Here is a 23,114-nt window from a genome sequence, read left to right on the forward strand (position 1 = left end):
AATATATTACTTGAAGTCACTTATGTGTAATTTTGAGTAATGGACAAAGTCTGAAAAAGCAGTTATGTAGAAATATTCTCTCAGCTGTTTTTTTTAAAATTATACTTTAAGTTCTAAGCTACATGTGCACAACGTGCAGGTTTGTTACATAGGTGTACATGTGCCATGTTGGTTTGCTGCACCCATTAACTCGTCATTTACATTAGGTATTTCTCCTAATGCTATCCCTCTCCCAGCCCCCCATCCTATGACAGGCCCTGGTGTGTGATGTTCTCCACGGTGTGTCCAAGTGTTCTCATTGTTCAATTCCCACCTGTAAGTGAGAACGTGTGGTGTTTGGTTTTCTGTGCTTGTGATAGTTTGCTCAGAATGATGGTTTACAGCTTCATCCATGTCCCTGCAAAAAGGACATGAATTCATCCTTTTTTGTGGCCGCATGGTATTCCATGGTGTATATGTGCCATGTTTTCTTAATCCAGTCTATCATTGATGGACATTTGGGTTAGTTCCAAGTCTTTGCTGTTGTGAATAATGCTACAATAAACATACGTATGCACATGTCTTTATAGTAGCATGATTTATAATCCTTTGGGTATATATACCCAGTAATGGGATCACTGGGTCAAATAGTATTTCTAGTTCTGTATCCTTGAGGAATTGCCACACTGTCTTCCACAGTGATTGAACTTGTTTACACTCCCACCAACAGTGTAATTTTTTTATTGTTGTTGTTGAGACGGAGGCTCACTCTGTTGTCCAGGCTGGAGTGCAATGGCATGATCTCAGCTTACTGCAACCTCCGCCTCCCAGGTTCAAGCAATTCTGCCTCAGCCTCCTGAAGAGCTGGGATAACAGGCATGAACCACCTCGACTGGCTAATTTTTGTATTTTTAGTAGAGACCGGGTTTTGCCATGTTGGCCATGCTGGTCTTAAACTCCTGGCCTCAAGAAATTCACTCACCTTGGCCTCCCAAAGTGCTGGGATTACAGGCATGAGCCACCGCGCCCTGCCTCTCAGCTGCTTTTAAGTCATGTCTTTAAAGTATGCGATAAAACTTTCTTTGAAGTCCTTATCCCTAGTGTTGGAATAGCCAAAGAGAAAAGGCCAGAAGAGGGAGAGAAGAACCCGATTATCTTCTCTGTCAGAGTTGCTTTCAGCATGAGAAAGATATGCTAATAGAGTGGTTTCAGAACTAACAATATTTTGCCCACATTCCTTCAGAGGCACTGTCTTTTTCTGACTCCTTCCTCAGAGATGTGAGGGTAAGTTCTCAGAATTCCTGAGACCTGCCACTTCCACTATGTGATGCATTCCTGTCATCATCTGTCCTTGTCCAGAATGAAAGTCTTTCTATTTATTCATCCTTTTTTGTAGTCTGATCTTCATACCACTCAGAGTTTCTTCTTCCCTTGACCAAATCTCTTGTTTAATTCCTAAGACTTTCCTCTTGAATTCTCTGAAATGTTATTTTTGTGTTAAACCTCTCCCTCGTGTTCATAAGATGTTTTTCAGCTTTCTTTTGGTAACTGAAGCCCATCTGCCCTGGTAATCTTACCTTCCCTTTAGTCCTCTGAGGTTAACAGTAGATTTTCTTGCACTGTGATATGTCAGGATGCAGAATCAGGGTCTTCATCCTTCTCCATTCACAGACTCATTCTATTCCTTGATTAGTGTGGCTCTTCTGCCTAGCTTGCTGCTGTTCCTCTATGCAGTTCTTAGTATCCTTTCATACATTTTCTAGTTTAGGTGATAGATCATATATGGTCAGGTTAGCCATTTTTTCTCTATCTTTGTGCAAAACTCTCTTTCTTCTGAAGTTCATGCTGTCTGACAATGCATCTCTCTTCCCTTCCTTAGTATCAGAAAAGGACCCTGTGGTCTTACCCTTTGATTCATTGTTTTTTCTATTTTCCTCTCTGCCATTATCCTGAGGTTACTTTAGAGTCTATGTAGCTGATCCATCCAGTCCTCCCAGGTTCCTGGTTTCTTGTCTTTTACTTTCATCTCTAGTTCTGGTAGTGCATTCATTTTTATTCCTACTGTACTTGCTTTTTGGCATTACCAACATCTTAAATTTGTCAACTCTCTTCTGTTTTTACACCCTTCCCCATAGTGTCTAAATCACACTTCTGCCAGCACTCTCTACTTTGCCTCTTATTCTTCCCTTTACCGTGCTGACAAAACCCTAACCCTGGTTTCCTGTGGGCTCTCTGCCCCATACCCAGGCTGCTACGTTGGAGAAAGAAGCCCACAACCTTGCAGATTAGCTTCCCTCTTGTATTAGCCCATTTTCATATTGCTGTAATGAACTGCCTGAGACTGGGTAATTTATAAAAGAAAGAGGTTTGGCTGGGCGCGGTGGCTCAGGCCTGTAATCCCAGCAGTTTGGGAGGCCAGGACAGGTGGATCATGAGGTCAGGAGATCGAGACCATCCTGGCTAACACAGTGAAACCCCGTCTCTACAAAAAATACAAAAAACTGGCCGGGTGAGGTGGCAGGCGCCTGTAGTCCCAGCCACTCGGGAAACTGAGGGAGGAGAATGGCGTAAACCCGGGAGGCGGAACTTGCAGTGAGCCGAGATCTGGCCACTGCACTCCAGCCTGGGTGACAGAGCGAGACTCCGTCTCAAAAAAAAAAAGAGGTTTAATTGACTCAGTTTTTCATGGCTGGGGAGGCCGCAGGAAACTTACAATCATGACAGAAGGAGAAGGGGAAGCAAGGCACCTTCTACACAAGGTGGCAGGAGAGAGAAGTGCCAACGGAAGCAGGAAGAGCCCCTTATAAAACCATCAGATCTGATAAGAACAGCATGGGGGAAACTGCCCCCATGATTCAGTTACCTCCATCTGGTCTCTCCCTTGACACGTGGGGATTATAGGGATTACAATTCAAGATGAGATTTGAGTGGGGACACAAAGCCTAACCATATCACTTCTCTATCTTTATTGGGTCTTTAGAGATACTGTAGCTAAGTGCAACAAGGTGTCCTGAATTGGAGACTGGCACGGAACAAGGATGTTGTTGGAAAAACTGATGAAATCTGAATAAACTCTGAAATATAGGTAATAGTGATGTACCAATGTTGGTTTCTTAGTTTTGACAAAGTATTGTGTAACCTAAGTTGTTAACATCAGGGGAAACTGACGGTACTTTCTGTATTATCTTTGTAACTTTTTAATCTATAATTATTTCTCAAGTTTATTAAAAAAAAAAAAATCTCTAGCATAGAACACAGCAGCTATCAATTTCTTTAGTTTCCTCAAACCCTACCTTATCTTCTGTGTCGTTTGCCTACTTTTCTGAAAAGATTGAAGCCATCAGTTTGATGAATTCCCTTCTGTTTCCTTTATTTTTGTTTTTGTTGGTTTATTTTAAAATTATTTTTTATGTAGGTTTTGTAGATACAGGATCTTGCTGTGTTTCCCAGCCTAGTCTCAAACTCCTGGGCTTAAGCAATCTGCCTACCTCAGCCTCAGTGCTGGGATTCCAGGCATGGGCATTAGCTGGGTCTCAATTTCCTTTTAAATTCCCCTACCCCCTTCAGTAAAACCCTACATAACCTTGGAAGCATTCTAAGTCATTTGGATCTACTTTCCTCTGGTTACAAGTAGATAGGAGTCGTTTTTGTTTCTATTTGTTCTGTGAAACCCTCATACTTCCTGCCTTCTCAGAGATTTCATTTACATGACATTTTTGTTGAATTGTTTCTTCACCTTTTGACTCTGCTAGTAATTTTTCACTGGGGATATATCTAAAACAAAAAAAAAATGGAAATTTTCTTTCCATTCTACTTTATTTCTCTTCTCCCACAGCTAAGAATCTTTTTTTTTTTTTTTGAGGTGGAGTCTCGCTCTGTAGCCTAGGCTGGAGTGCAGTGGCATGATCTCGGCTCTCTGCAACCCAGCCTCCTGGGTTCAAGCGATTCTTCTGCCTCAGCCTCCCAAGTAGCTGGGAGTACAGGCGCACGCCACCACACCCAGCTAATTTTTGTATTTTTAGTAGAGACGGGAGTTTAATTTTTAGTAGAGACAGGAGTTTCAACATACTGGCCAGGCTGGTCTCAAACTCCTGACCTCATGATCTGCCTGCCTCGGCCTCCCAAAGTGCTGGGATTACAGGCGTAAGCCACCGCGCCTGGCCGTTTTCTTTTTCTTTTTTTTTTGAGATGGAATTTCGCTCTAGTTGCCCAGGCTGGAGTGCAGTGGCGCTATCTCAGCTCACCACAACCTCCGACTCCCGGGTTCAAGTGATACTCCTGCCTCAGCCTCCTGAGTAGCGGGGATTACAGGGTTTTGCCACCACGCCCGGCTAATTTTTTTTATTTTCAGTAGAGACAGGGTTTCTCCATGTTAGGCTGGTCTCGAATTCCCGACCTCAGGTGATCCTCCCGCCTTGGCCTCCCAAAGTGCTGGGATTACAGGCGTGAGCCACTGCACCCAGCCTTCCACAGCTAAGATTCTTAGTTTTGAGATGGAGTCTTGCTCCGTCACCCAGGCTGGAGTGCAGTGGTGTGATCTCAGCTCACTGCAACCTCCGCCTTGAACCTTCTGGGTTCAAGAGATTCTCCTGCCTCAGCCTTCTGAGTAGCTGGGATTCACGGGCGCCCACCGCCATGCCCGGCTAATTTTGTTTTGTTTTGTTTTGTTTTGTTTGTATATTTAGTAAGACAGGATTTCACCATGATGGCCAGGCTGGTCTCGAACACCTGACCTCGAGTGATCCACCCGTCTTGGCCTCCTAAAGTGCTGGGATTATAGGCATGGGCCTGTGCCGGCCTCACATGTAAGATTCTTGAAAGAGTTGACTGCATTTGTGGTCTTCCCTTCCTCACCTCCCAGTCATGCCTCACTCCATTGAAATCTGGCTTTGTCCCCGACGGTACTCCTAACTGCATTCTTGCAGGTCATCAGTGAGTTCGTTTCTGAAGCCAGTGAAGAATTTTCAGTCTTTCTCTTTTTTGACTTAAATATTTGAAACTTTTTTTTTCTTTTGGAGACTGTCTCGCTGTCACCCAGGCTAGAGTGCAGTGGTGCTATCGTAGCTCACTGGAGCCCTGAACTAGGCTCAAACCATCCACCTCAGCCTCCCAAGTAGCTGGGACTAAGGCAAGTGCCACCATACCTGGCTAATTAAAATTTTACTTTTTTGTAGAGATGAGCTCTCACTATGTTGCCTAGGCTGATCTCAAACTTCTGGCCTCAGGTAATCCTCCTGCTTCAGTCTCCTAAAGCTTTGGGATTACAGTCGTGAGCCACGGCACCTGGCCTAATATTTGAAACTTTCAAATATTTTCCTTAAAAAAAATGTACCACTACCATCTTTGTTGTATGCACAAATTAGAAACTTAATAGGAAAAGAGAATTACCCACAATCCTACCACTTAGAAGTATTAACATTTTGGGGCATATCTATATATATCCAATGTATTTTAAAATGTTTTAAATATAATCATATTCTCTGTATTCTGTAACTTGCCTTGAACACTTAATATGTTGTTGGTATCCTTTCATGTTAGTGAAGTTTAGTTACTCATCACCTCACTCTTCCCTACTAGATCGAATTCATTCTCCTCCAAGTAACTATCCTCAGTCATCTTTCTAAAGTACAAATTTTATCCTGGAAATATGAAATGCAAAGACTTTTGTGATGTAGCCACTGTTTTACCAGTCTTCACATTAGTTTTTTAGCCTGTTGAACAAATTATCTTCCAAAAGAACCTAGGTCTTTCTCCTTTACCCTTTCCTGCACCTCTCCCTCTCCCCCTTTACCCTTAAAGACTGCCTCATTCTTAGTGTCTGGTTTTTGGAGTCCTTATAATACGATTTGACCTTGTGCAAGCTGCTTAACTTTTCTCTGTGCCTCATTTCCTCATCTACAAAATTGGGCCAAAGAATCTATGTCAAATTAAAAGAATACATATAAAGCACTTTGAACTCTTAGTAAGCACATAGTTAGCTCTCAATAAATGCTAGCAAATACTATAATTCAACAGATCTTCAGTGTTATGCTTCTCATTTTAGGATAATCTTCCCAGTATTCCCAGAGCTTACTTTGCATAGTTCATTGTAGTCCTTATCAGGTGGTACTCATTGTTTTTTTTATTAGACTGGCGCCTAGAGGACAGGAGTTGTCATTGTATTCCTTGTTCATAATGCATCCAAGTAATCTGGTTGGGGTTACCAGATAATATTAGCAGTATCCATTAGATTTTTGTATTGGATCAAAGAAATTATTTCATGGGATTTTGTTTAGAAAATCTGCTCTTACTTATATATTTCTGTATATGAAGTGTGTTACTCTGTAGAAGAGGTTGGGGTTACTAGTAAAAGTTTGGGACTGGGAGAGTTTAGGACATGGATCCTTTGGCCAGCCCTTCAGGTGGCCAGTAGTAGTAATGGCTTTTAACTTTTTGCAGTTTGGAGTTTAAAAAGTAAGCAAGATGAGGCTGGTCACCGTGGCTCACGCTTGTAATCCACCTGTAATCCACCATTTTGGGAGGCCAAGGCGGGTGGATCACTTGAGGTCAGGAGTTTGAGACCAGCCTGGCCAACATGGCAAAATCCTGTCTCTACTAAAAATACAAAAACTACCTGGGTGTGGTGTTTGGCACCTGTAATCCCAGCTACTGGGGAGGCTGAGGCAGAAGACTTGCTTGAACCTGGGAGGCCGAGATTGCAGTGAGCTGACATTGCATCACTGCACTCCAGCCCCGGTGACAGAGCAAGGCTCTGTCTCAAAAAAAAAAAAAAAAAAAAAAAAAATTCATATGGGAGCACACCCTTCTCCCCATCCCCAAATACCCTTTGTTAAAAATTTTAAAAAGAGTAAAGTAAATAAGCCACAGTGGTGCATGCCTATAGTTTCAGCCACTGTGGAGGCTGAGGTGGGAGGATTGCTTGAGCTGAGGAGTTCAAGTCCAGCCTGGGTAACAGTGAGACCCTGTCTCAAAAACATAAAAGTTAAAAAATAAATAAATAAAATAGTTGGTTTTTTAAAAAAATTTTTAAATAGGTCTCATAGCTTTTGAGGATTTGAGATTTCTTCTAGGTGAAAATTTATTTTCAAATATACGTGACAAGATTTCAAAAGTACAAAAAGGTAACTCAATGGAAGATAGATCTTGCCCACTCCATACTTCCAGTTCCTCTTTCTAGAGGACTATCACTTAGGTGAACTTTAATTTTCTGTAAAGAAATCATATTATACACTAAGCAACTGTGATTTTAGATTTCTGTCTAGTAGAGATAAAGGCATAAATATATGAATAAAAGGTTGTTTATTGCAGCATTGTTCATAAAGGCAAAAAAGTAAAAGTTATCCATTTCTATGGAATGTTACACAGCTTGCTTTTTTTTTTATTTTGGCACAGAGTCTTGCTCTGTTGCCCAGGCTGGAGTGCAGTGGTGCGATGTCAGCTCACTGTAGCCTCTGCCTCCTGGGATCAAATGATTCTCATGCCTCAGCCTCCTGAGTAACTAGGATTACAGGCGTGCACCACCACACCCAGCTAGTTTTTTGTATTTTTAGTAGAGACAGGGTTTCGCCATATTGGCCAGGCTGGTCTTGAACTCCTGGCCTCAACTTGATTCACCTTTCTTGGCCTCCCAAAGTCCTGGGATTACAGACATGAGCCACTGTGCCCGGCCCATTTTAGCTTTTAAAAACTGCAACTTAACTCTGTATCTGTTTATTAGAAGTTTGTCCTTGCAAATATATTGAGAGAATTGCCTGTCTCAGAATAAGGTATATAGTATGATTCTTGCTTTATAATAGCAAATAGCTAATCCCCTTTCCCCACCACATATATATGAACATGTTTGAGTGTGAAGTATGGAGGGATACACACTAGTCTGTTAACATGTTTACCTCAGGAAATGGGAAGAGCGGAGAGGCAAGAGGAATTGTGAACTTCTTGGAGGTTAGTATGGGTTCTATTTTAGTTATAGAGAATGTGGTGAGAATAGTACCTCGGGGGAGAAAACTAGAGTCAGTGAATTTGAGTTTAGTGAAAGGTTTGGGCTAGAGATCTCTACCTCTGTGGTCTTTCTCTTTCTTCCTGTATCAGCCTGTACAGTGATTGCTGAGGCTTTGTTCTTGTTCTTTCTTAAGATTTCTGCTTTGGGGTAGCCTTATTCAATTTTTGATTGTAACTTTATGGATTCACTTCCATTAAATCTGTATCTTTCTATTATGACTACTCTTCAACTCTAGGTCTTTTGGATACCTCCTCAAGCCCCTTGCACTTATTTTGTTCAAAACCATCCTCAGTATCCATCCCCCCAAATTCATTTTGCTGTTTTCTGCTTCCTTTTAAGCTTTATAATACATGTTTGAAAAATACCCCAACATTCAGTCCTGTAGATTCCATTCCATGTATGTTATCCTGTGTTTTAGATTTTCCCTTCCAGAGGGAGCAGTGCTTTTACTGCTTTGGGAACTATTTTATGGAGTGGGTGTTTGAATAGATCCTTGGTTTTGTACGAGCCATTCTAAGGGAAGGAGGTCGGGCTTCTGGGGGAAGGGTATGTCATAGCACAACTAAAGAGGAAGGAAAATTCAGTGGACAATAGAAAGTTCTCATTTGGCCTTGAGTTGGGAGGTGAAACAATAGGAGATTGAGTTGGGGAGGGAGGCATGAGTTGTCAGATTGATGGTACATAGTAGGTGTGATTGGACTTTTTTAGAGGAGTATAGGCCATGATCAGAAAGGTGCCTTAGGAAAATTGATCTTGAGGCCCAGTCAGGGAAGTGAATGAGAACTTTTGTTATAATAATCCAGACATGCATTAATAGAGTTTGGACTATAATGAAAGAGGAATGCAAGAGGAATCTTGAAGGAGAAATAGGCTAAATTTGAGACAAAATGACTGGATATAAGGGATGGAGTAGAGAGAGTTTCAGATGATCTGGGCTTTTGAGACTGGCTGACCAGTAAACTGAAAACAGTAGTGCCTTGATGATGTGATCAGTCGTTGATCCCATGCCACATTGGTCATGGGAGAGAAAAATCAGATTTGTGATTAATTGCAGGGGTGGGATCATCTCTCCCAGCCAGTGGCCAGTTAGAAATTTGTGGGCAGATTTTTAATTGCTGTTGTTAAAATGACACTCCTACTCTCTGCATGTCCTCTTTGCCATTCTGTAATTTAGAGGGAAATAAAGATGGGCAGAGAAATACCAGGATAGTGCTGGTAATGGAGGAAAAGGGAGGTCATAGTTTCAACAAAAGACAGTCTGCAGAGGCAGGATAGCATGATGGAGCAGAGCGTCCAGAGTCTGGTTCAAATCCTGAATTGCTTTATAAACTCAGAGCCCTTTTCTTTTCCCTTTCCTTTCCCTTTTATTTTTCTTTTCTTTTCCTTTTCCTTACTGGATCTGGCTCTGTTGCCCAGGCTGGAGGGGCTCACTGCAGTCTCGACCTCCTGGGCTCAAGCAGTCCTCCCACCTCAGCCTCCCAAGTAGCTTGGACTACAGGAGTATACCACCACGCGCGACTAAGTTTTGTATTTTGTGTAGAGGTGAGGTTTTTGCCGTGTTGTCCAGACTGTTCTTGAGCTTCTGAGCTCAAGTGATCTTCATCCCTCCGCTTCCCAAAGTGCTGAGATTACAGGTGTGAGGCACTGCACCCGGCCTCCAGAGCTGTTTTCTAAAGGTCACAAGTCTTCTAGGAGTTTAAACTGAAAACATTTGGATAGTTGGAGTTTAAAATGTTGCCCTAAGCTCCTTTGAATACCTCATTACATCCTTAGAAAAGACTATTCAGAGATAATGCACAGTTTCCATTCCAACTAATTTATAATTTAGAGGCAGAGTGTAAGCCCATGCCTCCAGTACATGTAAATACATTAAACCTGGACTCATTGAAATTGATTTGGAAGGAGCTGTCTGGGATGAGCAACTCAGAATTAAGAGAATACAGTATTTTTAAGTGCATAATTTAGATTTCTCCAGCATTCATGCCTCTTCGATTTCCTGTTTTGAATCATAAAGAAGAATGAGCAGAACACTGTTCTGAGTAATGCAGGTCTCTTTATTTGATAATTAAATCACTTGGTTTATTATTTTTAGGTTTTTTTTTTTTTTAGTTAACCTTTCAAGCTTTTATTTAAATGACATGATCCAGGATGGATTTTAGATTTTGTTGAAAGCAGCCACATCCATGGACTGCATGCACATAGTCCTCAAAAGCAGTGATCTGCTTCTTCAGCATATCTGTTCCAACTTTATCTTCAATTACGCAACGTATTTGAAGTTTCTTAATTCCGTATCCCACTTGAACTAGTTCACATGAGCCCCAGACTAAGCCATCTGCTTGAATGCCTCTGATGCACTCCTCTAATTTCGCCATAACTGTCTTCTCATCCCAAGGTTTCACATCTAGTAAGATGGAAGACTTGATAAGTGCAGGTTTTTTGGCTTTCTTCGATTCATATTGTGCAAGGCATTCTTCCCTTAGCCTCTTCGCTTCTTCACTTTTCTCCTCCCATCAGATCCAAAGAGATCAATGTCATCATCATCTTTACTATTTAGCTCCTCTTCCTATAGTGTCTTCCACATCCACAGGACCATACTTGCCCAAAGCTTTCTTCAGTCCTGGAAGGCTGGCCTTTTCTTTTTTGTAAGACTTGATGTGATTATACCAACCAAGGGCATGACACAAGTCAGCAGGCGGTAGGCTTTGCTTCAAATACTGCCACATCTTCTTGTGATGGCAGATACCCCTCGATGTAGCTCTTGTCCACCAGGTAATTGTTGAGCACCTGGAGGCTGGCAGGACTTTTCAGGTCTCCAAAATCCATGGTGTCAGCTGTATCTGAGAGCTGGGGAGCAGCAGAAAGAGCGCAAACTGTGGGCACCTTGCACTGAGAAAGGAAAAAAATATTCTTAGGTTTTTAAGAGTTCTTCAGAAATCTTTACTTTAGGGGCCAGGTGCAGTGGCTCATGCCTGTAGTCCCAGCATTTTGGGAAGCTGAGGCAGGTGGATCACCTAAGGTTGGGAGTTCGAGACCAGCCTGGCCAACATGGTGAAACCCCGTCTCTACTAAAAATACAAAAATTAGCTGGGTGTGATGGTGCACGCCTGTAATCCCAGCCACTCAGGAGGCTGAGGCAGGAGAATCACTTGAACCTGGGAGACAGAGGTTGCAGTGAGCCAAGTGCAGAGTGCCACTGCACTCCAGCCTGGGCAATAGAGTGAGACTCAGTCTTAACAAAAGAATAAGTCTTTACATTAGGAAATAATTTTCTTATGGAAACCATGTTGTAAATGGTAGTTGGTTTCCCAGCTCAAGACAGTGAAAAATCTTCTGAGCTCTTAATGGTTGTGCATTGTAGTAGTTTTGCAGTACTTAAAGATTTATAGGTGCAACGGTAAAGTGGACCCAAACAGGATTTCCTTGCTTGTTGTTCCTTAGATGCTGCTTAAATCTGGGGCTTCGTTTATATTTCAAGACTGCTGCCTGTAGGGGCTTCATCTGTATCATTTGTGTTAATAGTGACCCTGGAGTTTTGTGCTTTGCAGAACCTATGTGGGCATATGTGATGGCCTTGTAATAAGTTAAAGGGGAAAATATTAAATCACTAACAATGAATTTAGTATTTTCACAAATAGCAAATACTTTGAATTTTAGTTGAGATTTACCTGCTTTATAAATGCAGTCTGATTTAAATCCTGACTTGCTTTATAAATGCAGAGCCATTATTCAATGCTCTAGAATCCTTTACGGGTTTGAGTTTAAAACGTTTGGCTAGATGGGGCTTAAAATGGTGGTAAAACCGTGCCTTCAGGATGTTTAGTATTAAAGAAAAACATTACAGTTGATGTTGTCTCTACAGCTCTAGTTGATGTAGTCTCTTCAGTTCTATTTGTCATCCAGATAGGTCCACATACTTTTCGAAAACACACTGAATTGATTTATGTTACAAAAGGTCATAAGGCTGATTTGTAAGCAGTGATACCTGTTTTAGTTTAACAGTGGGCACCTTTCCTGGGGTCTGATCATTGCTACCTTGACAAGTCATTCATTCATTACATTCAATTAAAATGTACCATAATTTTAATTGAATCTTAACATGTGTCAACTATAAGATTAATCATTTTGTGCATTACTGAGAAAGAAAGGAATACTGCCAAGAAGACTCCGTTGCATCTGGCACAGGCTTTTCTTGTTAGAATTATTTTGTATTTTTAAAAAAAGCTCTTTTAAACTTATTTAGCAAATAAGAATGGATTTTTATTATATAGTGTATCCTTTTATTGCATGTATGAAAATGAAAATAGAAGTAAAATACATTTGTTAAGATAGTCCTAAGATATCTGAGTATTTAGAGTCTGACTTTTCTAAATCGCTTTTCAACTTGGCGTTACAGAAGTCTTCTTGTGCTTTCTTCCTCCCTCTCCCCACCAGTCATTCAAAGTATTGGTGATGCAGTAGTTAAGAGAATGCTCTATTATTCTGTCATCAATTTAAAAATTAGTCATTTGATGTTTGTGAAGATTTTAAGAGCAATATAAGCTGTTTAGTTTTTAACCCCTTTTAGTACTTCAGGGCTACTGCATGTGGTCATATGGGTTGTGCAGTGTCATGTATCAATATCAATAGCAAACCATAACAGACTCCATTGGCTTGTGTGGTTTTTCCCCCCTTTCTTTCTGAGGTCCTGTAAATCACTTGGAATCATTCTCTGAATGATGAATAGTTACTTCACTAATATTCCATGGCTGTATTTGCTTCTTTTCTGTTATACAATAAATTTAGTTTTGCTATAGAATCATATTATTTTGAAGACATTTAAAGTGGCAGTTTAAAAATTGGCCCTTGTTCAGACAGCTGTAACACAACTCACACCCAGCCAGTAGCAGTTGTAACTTGGCATCAGTTTTAAGATTCATTCTAATTTCAGAAAATTAAAATGTTAAAGTGTGTTTTCTTTTTTAATTTTAATTTTTTTTTTTTTTTAATTGAGACAAGGTCTTGTTCTTTTGCCTAGGCTGGAGTACAGTGGTGCAATCGCGGCTCGTTGTATTCTCAACCTCCATGGCATAAGTGATCCTCCCACCTCGGCCTTCCTAGTAGCTGGGACTACAGGTTCACACCATCATGCCCAGCTAATTTTTGTATATTTTTGTGGAGACAGGGTTTTGCCATGTTGCCCAGGCTGGTCTTGAACTCCTGGGCTCAAGCGATCCACCCACCTTTGCCTCCCAAAGTGCTGGGATTACAGGTGTGAGCCACCATGCCCGACAGTTATGTTTTCTTTGAATCACCAGTTGTTTTAAGAGGTGAGGAGGGGCTGGGCGCAGTGGCTCATGCCTGTGATCCTAGCACTTTGGGAGGTCAAGGCAGGCGGATCATGAGGTCAGGAGATGAGACCATCCTGGCTAACATGGTGAAACCTTGTCTCTACTAAAAATACAAAAAAAAAAAAAAAAAAAAAAAGCTGGGTGTGGTGGCACACACCTCTAGTCCCAGCTACTCAGGAGGCTGAGGCAGGAGAATGGTGTGAACGTGGGAGGCGGAGCTTGCAGTGAGCCTTGATCGCACCACTGTACTCTAGCCTGGGCGACAGAGCGAGACTGTCCCCCCGCTCAAGAGACCAGGAGGGTACTAAGTTTACCTCAGTTTTAGTCTGGTTTGCACCTTTTGTGTGGTGGGGGAGCAGGGAGTCAGGGTCAAGTAAGAACATGATAATCTCCCTTGGAGTCTGCTTGGTTGACATAGGACTGGAAGTACCTTTCAGAAGGAAGGCAGATAAATGAATAGCTGATTATGAAGGTTAACACACTTTTACTTTGCTGTTTCTAAGCTTTAGACATTTGTAGTTTATTATTTTTTAGATCATTTAAACAGAGGCAACAGCGTGATAAAGGGAGAGACTCCTTAGCTTGGTCCCCAGTGCCCTGTATGATGTATATTAGAGATATTTTACAGTATACAGTTGTCCCTGAGTGTCCATGGGGTTTCGTTTTAGGACGTCCTTCAGATGTTAAAATCCTTGGATGCTCAAGTCCAAGGATAATGTAAAATGGCATAGTATTTGCGTATAACCTGTGTACATACTTCTATATACTTTAACACCTCTAGGTTACTTATAATGCTTAATACAACAGAAATGCTGTGTGAATAGTTGTTCCGCTGTATTGTTTAGGGATTAATGACAAGGAAAACAAGTATCTATATATGCTGGTACAGATGCAGTTAAAAATTTTTTTTCCATCTGAGGTTGGTTGAATCCATTGACCAGAACCCATGGATATGGAGGGCCAGTTATGTTTACAATTTTTATAGTATTTTCCATTTTTAAGCTCCCATATCTTAAAATTACTTTCAAAATGTCACTTGTGAAATTCATTCGTTTATTATTTTAACTTGACAATCTGAGGCAACTTTTAAAAAGTTTGTATTTTTTTTATTTAAAAACTTTTTTTTTTTTTTTTTTAAGAGGTGGAGTCTCACTATGTTGCCCAAGCAGGTCTCGAACTCCTGGGCCCAAACCATCAGCCTGGCTTGGCTTCCCAAATTATAAATTTATTTTTATTTATTTATTTTGTAGAGACGGGTTCTCACTCCATCACCTAGGCTGGAGTGCAGTGGCAGGACCACACCTCACTGCAGCCCCAAACTCCTGGGCTCAGGTGATCCCTCCACCTCATCCTCCCAGGCAGCTAAAACTACAGGCATATACCACCATGCCCAGTTGATCTTTAAATTTTTTTTTTAGAGACCACGTCTCCATCCCCTGGGCTCAAACAATTCTCCCATCTCGGCCTCCCAAAGCGCTGGAATTACAGGTATGAGCCTGTAATACAGGTACTTGCCTGGTGGTTCCTGGCCTGATCCAAGATAATTTTTAAAAGAAGCACTAGGCTCGAGAGGCTGAGACAGGAAGATCACTTGAGGTCAGGCCAGGAGTTTGAGACCAGCTTAAGCAACATAGTGAGACACACTGTCTGTTAAAAAAAAATCACTAGGGGGTAAAATGCTAAATGCAGAAAGTGAGGAGAGTTGAAGCTCTGTGATAGGTAAGGAGGGTCCTTATTTTAATAATCTTTGATGAACCTCATGGTGAGAGGGGAGCCATTACTAGGAAGTAATAGAAACTAAAATGTAAATATATTACCCTTCATTCACTCCCCATTGTTCCAGAGATAAAGGGAGAGAATCCTTAACTTAGTCCCCAGTGTCCTGTGTGGTCTGTTCCTACCTGTCTCTCTAGCTTCATCTTAAACTATGCCTCGTTCCCCCAGATTAACATAGAAAGGTGGGGAATCAGAATATAAGGGTTGATTTATTCATTTCATTTTGCCTGCTATATTATTGTTTTAAGTAGTAATTTTAAAATCTCATTTTTGTGACTCTAGTTGAGAGGAGCATAAATAAAATGCTCTCTAGCTGTACTTTCTGGCCTGGAATTCCACATTTAATCTCAACTAATTGTATGGAGATATTTTTCTCGTTAACAGGTTTCTCCTCATAGAAAAATCTATTGTAAAAATACGGAAAAGAATGGCAGCGGAAACGCAGACGCTGAACTTTGGGCCTGAATGGTGAGTTTTCAAAATCTCATCCTCTTTGATATTGGATGACTAATACAGTAGTAAAGTATTTGACAGGTGCTAGGTGGTTTATAAATGTGCATGTTTTTGAGACTTTTGCTTTATGTGCCTTGCTGAAAACAATGTGTTAGTTCAGGAATAAATTATATTTGGTAAATGAGTGTATTCTATACTTAATTAAAATTTTTTTTCTTTGTCTGGTTATATATGTAATGATGGCGGGAGTCTGATCCTCCTAGAAAATTATTTTCTGTTTATTTAAGTCATTGTCTAGGTGCATATACAATTTTATGTAAGTATAATTATAACATTTTTATGTCTGTATGTTTTCTGCTACATTGTTTTGTCATTGCTATTCATAGATTCATTTGAGAAATAGTTTTCATTGAAGTATTATTTGAAAGATGGCCTAGGCAGGTAGTTCAGTGTTATACTAGCTGTTAGCAGTAGCCTGTCTAGGATTGAGTTAGCGTTGGACATGATAACAATTAATTGACCTTTGAGTCTCTTACAGATGTGTTTGGACCCCGAATATGGAATTCTCATGGAATTTTGAGATCCATCACATTGTAGTGTGGCTTTCCCCCCTCCCCTCCTTTCTTTTTCCCCAAAGTTGGTGATTGAAGATCCTCTCTTCAGTGGCATCAATAATAATAATTAATTTTTCTATTCAAACCTTGGGCAACCCCTTTGGTAATATCAGAAGCAGTATCTAAAATAGATAAATTGGATTTATGTCTTAAACTCTTGGTTGTTCAGGTGGGTGTGGTTCAATAAATGATATAGACTTCCTAGACTTCCTGTAGTAACTCTGTTTGAGGAGTCTTATTAACTTACCCTATTAGAAACATTTCTTTTTATTAATATATGTGATCTTGAAGTTTTCTTAACCTTTATAGCCAGCATTTGGAGACTGAGGAGAAATCACTGTTTGAAGTTCTAAGAACTGATGGAACTCCTGTATTTTGAGAGTTTATTTAGAACATGTTAACCTAAGTAATGCTGTACTTGTTTCAGTTATTCCTTTATATTTTAAAAATGATTTTATTATCAAATTAATATGTTTCTAAAAAAATTAGAAATAACTAGTAAGCCAGAAAATACCATCGTAATTTCAACATCCATGGTACACACTGTAAATATCTTGGTGTATCTTTCCAGGTGGTTTTATGTATGCTTATTTGTGTATATATACATTTATTTTTTACAAAAATGGGATCATATTGTACCTTTAGTTTTGTAGCCTGCTTAAAGAAATAACCAAATCAGAAACATCTTTTTTTAATCAATAAATATTTTGTGTTGTATTAAACGGTTGCATTGTATGGATGTACCATCATTTATTCAACTAGTCCTCTAGATGTGGCATATAGAAGCTGTTCTTGATTTTTCATTATAAAAATATTTTTAATGAACATTCTTATAGTTAAATCTTTATTTCTACCTTAATTCTTTTTATCAAGTGGATTTAAATTCATATAAGTTACTTTTTAAGCCATTTTGTGTGCAACTCATCCACCTTTATCTAGAATTTGTAACTGCTTCTCTTTTATATTTACATACCTTCATGTCTGTTTCTTTATAAAAACATGGTTAAAATTGTCAGCTAATTTAAGGAAGTTGTTTTTTTCAGCATCCTGCTGTTTATAGGTAACAGAAAGGGAACACCAGGAATTTAGACACATCAAAAGGGAAAAGAAAAACTGATGATGTTTTAGAATCAATATACATTCAGCTTGATGCCCTATAGTATGGGTTGGCAAATTGTGGCCTGTGGGACTGTAAAGTTTTTGTAAGTAAAGTTTCATTGAAAGACAGAGACGTCCATTTGCTTCCATATTTTCTGACTGCTTTCATGCTACAGTGGCAGGGTTAACAGAGGCCATTTGGTTCACAGAGCTTAAATATTCTCTGGCCCTCTACAGAGACAGTTTGCTGGCTCCTGCCCTATACCATGAGTTCTCAAGGTCATCTCAGTGTAGTATTGAGCATCTTTGAATAGCATCTTACACATCCTCCTTTTTATTGATACTCTGAAGTTTTGTTTGATGGTATTTCACCTGAGTGGCTCAGTGTTTTGTACAAAATTTGAATTGAGGTAGCCTTAAACAGAGGGCAATCACCATTTCCATGCTTAAACAGTAGACTCACCTAATTGTATATCTGTTACCTTGCGGACTAGAGCTTAGGAGCATTCCCTTAGTCATCTGAAATGCTGATGAACTGAGGAATGCAGGTGTACGTAGGCATAGTGCCCTATGTGTATCATCTGTCACAATTCCTTCTGGCAAAGGGAATATATGAGGCCCTTTAAGTAATCCTGAGCTGGAAAGTTACAGTAGGTGTAGAGAGTACTACCTTATTTTTCTTCATGTATGACGTTCTTTGTGAAACTTGAGGTAAAGAGCTGTGCCCAGGGTACTTGAGAATCAAGATTTAGATTGATGACATCGAACCAGTGTGCAATTAACTCTAAATGAGACAGAAGCACTAAGTGATACGGTGTTTACTAAGGTCATCATTTTTGTGAATAATGTAAAACATAATGTTCAATAAGGAATACTTAAAATGAACCAATTTATTTGTATCTTGGGGCAGTTGTGAAGATGGGAGAACATTTAAAATTTCGGTAGGGACAGACCATGAGTGGCTGTAAGCTTTAACTTTTTTTTTTTTTTTTTTTTTGAGATGGAGTCAACCTTGCTCTGTCACCCAGGCTGGAGTGCAGTGGCGCAATCTGAGCTCACTGCAACCCCTGCCTCCGGGTTCAAGTGATTCTTCTCCCTCAGTCTCCTGAGTAGCTGGGATTACGGGCACCCACCACCACGCCCAGCTGATTTTTGTAATTTTAGTAGAGACAGGGTTTCACCGTGTTGGCCAGGCTTGTCTTGAACTCCTGACCTCAGGTGATCTGCCCACCTTGGCCTCCCAAAGTGCTGGGAGTACAAGCGTGAGCCACTGCGCCCGGCCAAAGCTTGAACTTTTTAAGGTCTGTGGAATCATTAGGTCTTAGATTATTTTTCTGCATAGAATAAAAAAGTATATTACGTTATCATCAGAGCAGTTTAAAAGGGTATGATACATTCAATGCCAAGTATATCCTTTCTAGATATAAAGCAATAGGGTCTTTCTTTAAGCCTTTCCTCAAATGCTACCACCTTAGACCTTTCCTGACAATCTGTATAACTCTCCACCCTTTACTCCCTTCCTTGCTTAATTTTTCGTCATGTTTTTATATCAAAATGTAACATGCCAAATATTTTATACATTCATTTTGTTATTTATATCCTATCTTTCAACCCCCACTAGACTGTGAGCTCCACTGAGGGCAGGTACTTTGATATAGATTTTTGTACAGTTTGTTAACTGCTGTATCTCCAGTGCCTGGCACATAGCTACTGAATAAATATTTATTAAATGGATGAATTGTTGGAAAGTAAAGTTGTTTTTAATGTTTTGCTCTTGTAAATGATATGTATGTATACCCTTGAACAATTTTGTTTTTATCACTGATCATTTTATTTGGATTAATTTCTTGGAAGTGGAATTATTAAATCAAAAGTTTTATTTTTAAGACTTTGGATGATATATGGACAGTTTGACCACTAGAAGGATTGTATGAATTGAATTATCATCTGTGTGTTTGCTCTTGACAAAACACTAAGCACCGACTTGATAATTTTTGTGGTGCTAAATTCCTTAGATTTAGGTCTTTTAGAGTTTTTTGTTGTTAGTTTCATTAACAAAATAAACACACTTATTCCAGAAAATCTGGTGGAAACAATACAAGAGGAAAAAGAAAAGGGTTAGGCATGGGCTGGGCGTGGTGGCTCACGCCTATAATCCCAGCATTTTGGGAGACTGAGGTGGGCAGATCACCGGAAGTCAGGAGTTTGAGACCAGCCTGGCCAACATGATGAAACCCCATCTCTACTAAAAATACAAAGTTAGCTGGGTGTGGTGGTGTGTGCCTATAATTCTAGCTACTCAAGAGGCTGAGACAGGAAAATCGTTTGAATCTGGGAGGTGGAAGTTGGCAGTGAGCTGAAATCGTGCCATTGCACTCCAGTCTGGACAACAAGCCTGGGCAACAAAAGCAAAACTCCTTCTCCAAAAAAAAAAAAAAAAGAGAAAAGAAAAGGGTTAGGCATGGTGGCTGGCCCCCAGCTCCCAGGACTTTGGGAGGCAGAGGCACGAGGATCACTTTGAGCCCAATAGTTCCAGACAAGCCTTGGCAACACAGTGAGACACCCTTCTCTACAAAAAAATTTAAAAAATTAGCTGGGCTTGGTGGTGCATATGTTTGGTGTCAGCTACTTGGAAGACTGAAATGGGAGGATCATTTGAGCCTGGGAGATCGAGGCTGCCATGATTGTGCCGCTGCACTCCAGCCTGGGTGATAGAGCAAGACCCTGTCTCCCAAAAAGGAAAAGAAAACAAAAAGACCACCAAAGGGAAAGATCTAGGTAGGACCCTAATCCTATCACCCAGAGTAGCTTTGCTAACGTTTTGGTTTGTATCCTGTTTGCAAATGTATCTTCAAAATATTAAAAAAAAAAAATATTGGCCGGGCGCGGTGGCTCAAGCCTGTAATCCCAGCACTTTGGGAGGCCGAGACGGATGGATCACGAGGTCAGGAGATCAAGACCATCCTGGCGAACACGGTGAAACCCCGTCTCTACTAAAAAATACAAAAAACTAGCCGGGCGAGATGGCGGGCGCCTGTAATCCCAGCTACTCGGGAGGCTGAGGCAGGAGAATGGCGTGAACCCGGGAGGAGGAGCTTGCAGTGAGCTGAGATCCGGCCACTGCACTCCAGCCTGGGCGGCAGAGCGAGACTCCGTCTCAAAAAAAAAAAAAAAAAAATATTTAGGCTGGGCGCGGTGGCACATGCCTGTAATCCCAGCACTTTGGGAGGCCGAGGGGGGTGGATCACTTGAGGTCAAGAGTTTGAGACCAGCCTGACCAACATGGTGAAACCCTATCTCTGCTAAAAAAAAAATTACAAAAATGAGCTGGGCACAGTGGTGTGCGCCTGTAATCCCAGCTACTGGAGAGGCTGAGGCAGGAGAATTACTTGAACTTGGTAGGTGGAGGTGAGGTTGCAGTGAGCTGAGATCATGTCACTACACTCCAGCCTGGCTGACAAAGCGAGACTCTGTTTGTAACAAACGAACAAATATTTGGTGATTTAAAACACTTTTGAGCATCAAAAATCTATTCAAGTCGAGTGTGGTGGCGTGCACCTGTAGTCCCAGCTACTGAGGAGTCTGAGGCTGGAGGATGACTTGGCCTAGGTGTTTGAGACTAACCTGGGCAACATAGTGAGAACCCATGTTTAGAAACAAAAAACAAAACAAAACAAAAAAACAGAAAACAACAACAACAAAAACCTACCCGGATAAGTCTAGATAAGGACTTTATTATAGGGAGAATAATTATAGACATTATCTGGCTTTCTTGGAAGGAGCCAAGAAAGCTCCTTTGGGAGTTTCCTCTGTCTCATCTTCTTGGTCTTAAGGAAGTTTTCCCAGGTTTTTCCTTGCAAAGATGAGGGAAGTACTTGTTTTCTTCCCCAAAGTATTTTATTTATACATTTGTTAAAATAGTTATGGCCTTGTGACGTACCTGTATATGTATTTGCGCCTTGCTCAAGAAGAGCTAATTCCATTAAGAAACGCACTGTATTTCTCTCTTTTGGTAAGCCCATTGTTGAGCTTAGTGTACTGGACATTGGCATTAATATTTAGTTAACTAATTTAGTTAATAAATGAATGTTGAATGAAACCATTAGGGTCTTATGGGGGGCGGGTAAGAGAATGCAAACCTGAGATTGCTAGCTTACTGTCGATAATTGTGGGATTATGTGAAAAATGAGACACATTCTGGAGGATGAGATGTGTTAATATTTCCAGTTTTCAGACAGGGTAAAATATTTCTATGTGAACTGAAGGAGTAGTAAATTAGATGTTTTTGAGGGGTATATTTTGGAAGAGAATATTTGTTCAGAAAACATTTTATCGAATGCTTGCTCTGTTTTATGTCTTGGGTTAGGTGCTAAGGCAATAAGGATGAAAATACACAGTACCTAGTTTTGAATTTCATGGGGAAGCTGACACTAAATAATTTCACTATGTCATAATGCTGTAAAGGAATTATAATGCAAGCACAGGATATTCAGCTGCCTATTTGATTTTTCCACTTAGATTTCTTACAAGCATCTCATACACCATATTTCCCAAAACTGATCTCGTTAGTTTTGCCTTTATATATATTTCATCTTAATACCATATGTGCCCATTTGCTCAAGCTAGCAGTCTCAGAGTTATCTTTGATAATTCGTTTTACTTCTCTGTTCCTATATCCAGTCTGTCACAACATCACGTCAGTTTTATCTCTACAGTATCTCTGGAATCTGTTCATTTCTCTGAATCTCTGTTGCTATCACCTTAGTGAAAGTTGCCACCATCTCTAACAAATTTTGCACCAGTGGCCTACTGATGTTTCCTGGCTTTTTTTTTTTTTTTTTGCTGGGGGAGATGGAATCTCACTGTGTCGCCCAGGCTGCGGTGGTGTGATCTCGGCTCACTGCAATCTCTGCCTCCTGAGTTCAAGCGATTCTCCTGCTTCAGGCTCCTCAGTAGCTGGGACTACAGGCATGTACCACCATGCCCGGCTAATATTTGTATTTTTTAGTAGGGATGGGGCTTTACCATATTGGCCAGGCTGGTCTTGAACTCCTGACCTCAAGTGATCTGTCCTCCTCGGCTTCCCAAAGTGTTGGGATTACAGGCGTGAGCCACTGTGTCTGGCTCCTGGCTTCCATTTTTATTTGTCTTCTATTTGTTTTCCTCACAGCAGCCAGAGTAATCTTAAAATGTAAATTAGAACAAGAATTCTCTAAAATCCCTTCAATATCTGTATGTCCACTTACATGACTTTATTATTTTCTTCCACTAGCCTCTTAGTTTCATGAAGGCTGTACAGGAACTTGTGTTTATCAAGGCCTTGAGGATCTCAAATTCTCTTTTTCCTTCCCTTCCCCCTGACTCTTTTTCCAGCTCTCTATCCTCATTCTTCCTTTCTCCTTCCACTTAACCTCTCTTCTTCCCAGCACCTCTCTCTACCCTGTTGGTGAAAAAGATTAGGAAGAATATTCCTGATAGCAGAAAGGACGCATGTGAAGATAAGGCAAGGAACTGATTTAAGAGAGGAACTTCATGATGCATAATGTTTACCTTTGTTATGTGAAGTGTGGGAGATAGGAGCTTGGAGGCAACCCTTCTGTGTTAACAAGACTTGGATTTTATTGGTCATTGTATGCCAGTGAAAAAAGAATTGGGGCTGGGCGCAGTGGCTCACCCCTGTAATCCCAACACTTTGGGAGGCTGAGGCGGGTGGATCACCTGAGGTCAGGAGTTGGAGACCAGCCTGACCAGTATGGTGAAACCTCGTCTCTACTAAAAATAAAAATAATTAGCCAGGTATGGTGGTGTGTGCCTGTAATCCCAACTACTCAGGAGGCTGAAGCAGGAGAATTGCTTGAACCTGGGAGG

General features: G+C 40.6%; 1 protein-coding gene and 1 pseudogene across 1 annotated transcript in view; one reads left to right on the forward strand and one right to left on the reverse strand.

Annotated features, from left to right (window-relative positions):
• The window catches only part of GIGYF2 (GRB10 interacting GYF protein 2), a 164,020-nt gene that overhangs the window by 23,146 nt on the left and 117,760 nt on the right, over positions 1 to 23,114 (forward strand). Inside the window, exon 4 of the mRNA XM_031651612.1 lies at positions 15,466 to 15,549. Within this exon, the coding sequence (XP_031507472.1) occupies positions 15,466 to 15,549 (84 nt within the window). The remainder of the gene's footprint in view (positions 1 to 15,465; positions 15,550 to 23,114) is intronic.
• Positions 10,072 to 10,801, reverse strand: LOC101002166 (annotated as a pseudogene).

Source organism: Papio anubis, chromosome 10, assembly GCF_008728515.1.
Source record: "Papio anubis isolate 15944 chromosome 10, Panubis1.0, whole genome shotgun sequence".
NCBI classification, from domain to species: Eukaryota; Metazoa; Chordata; class Mammalia; order Primates; family Cercopithecidae; genus Papio; species Papio anubis.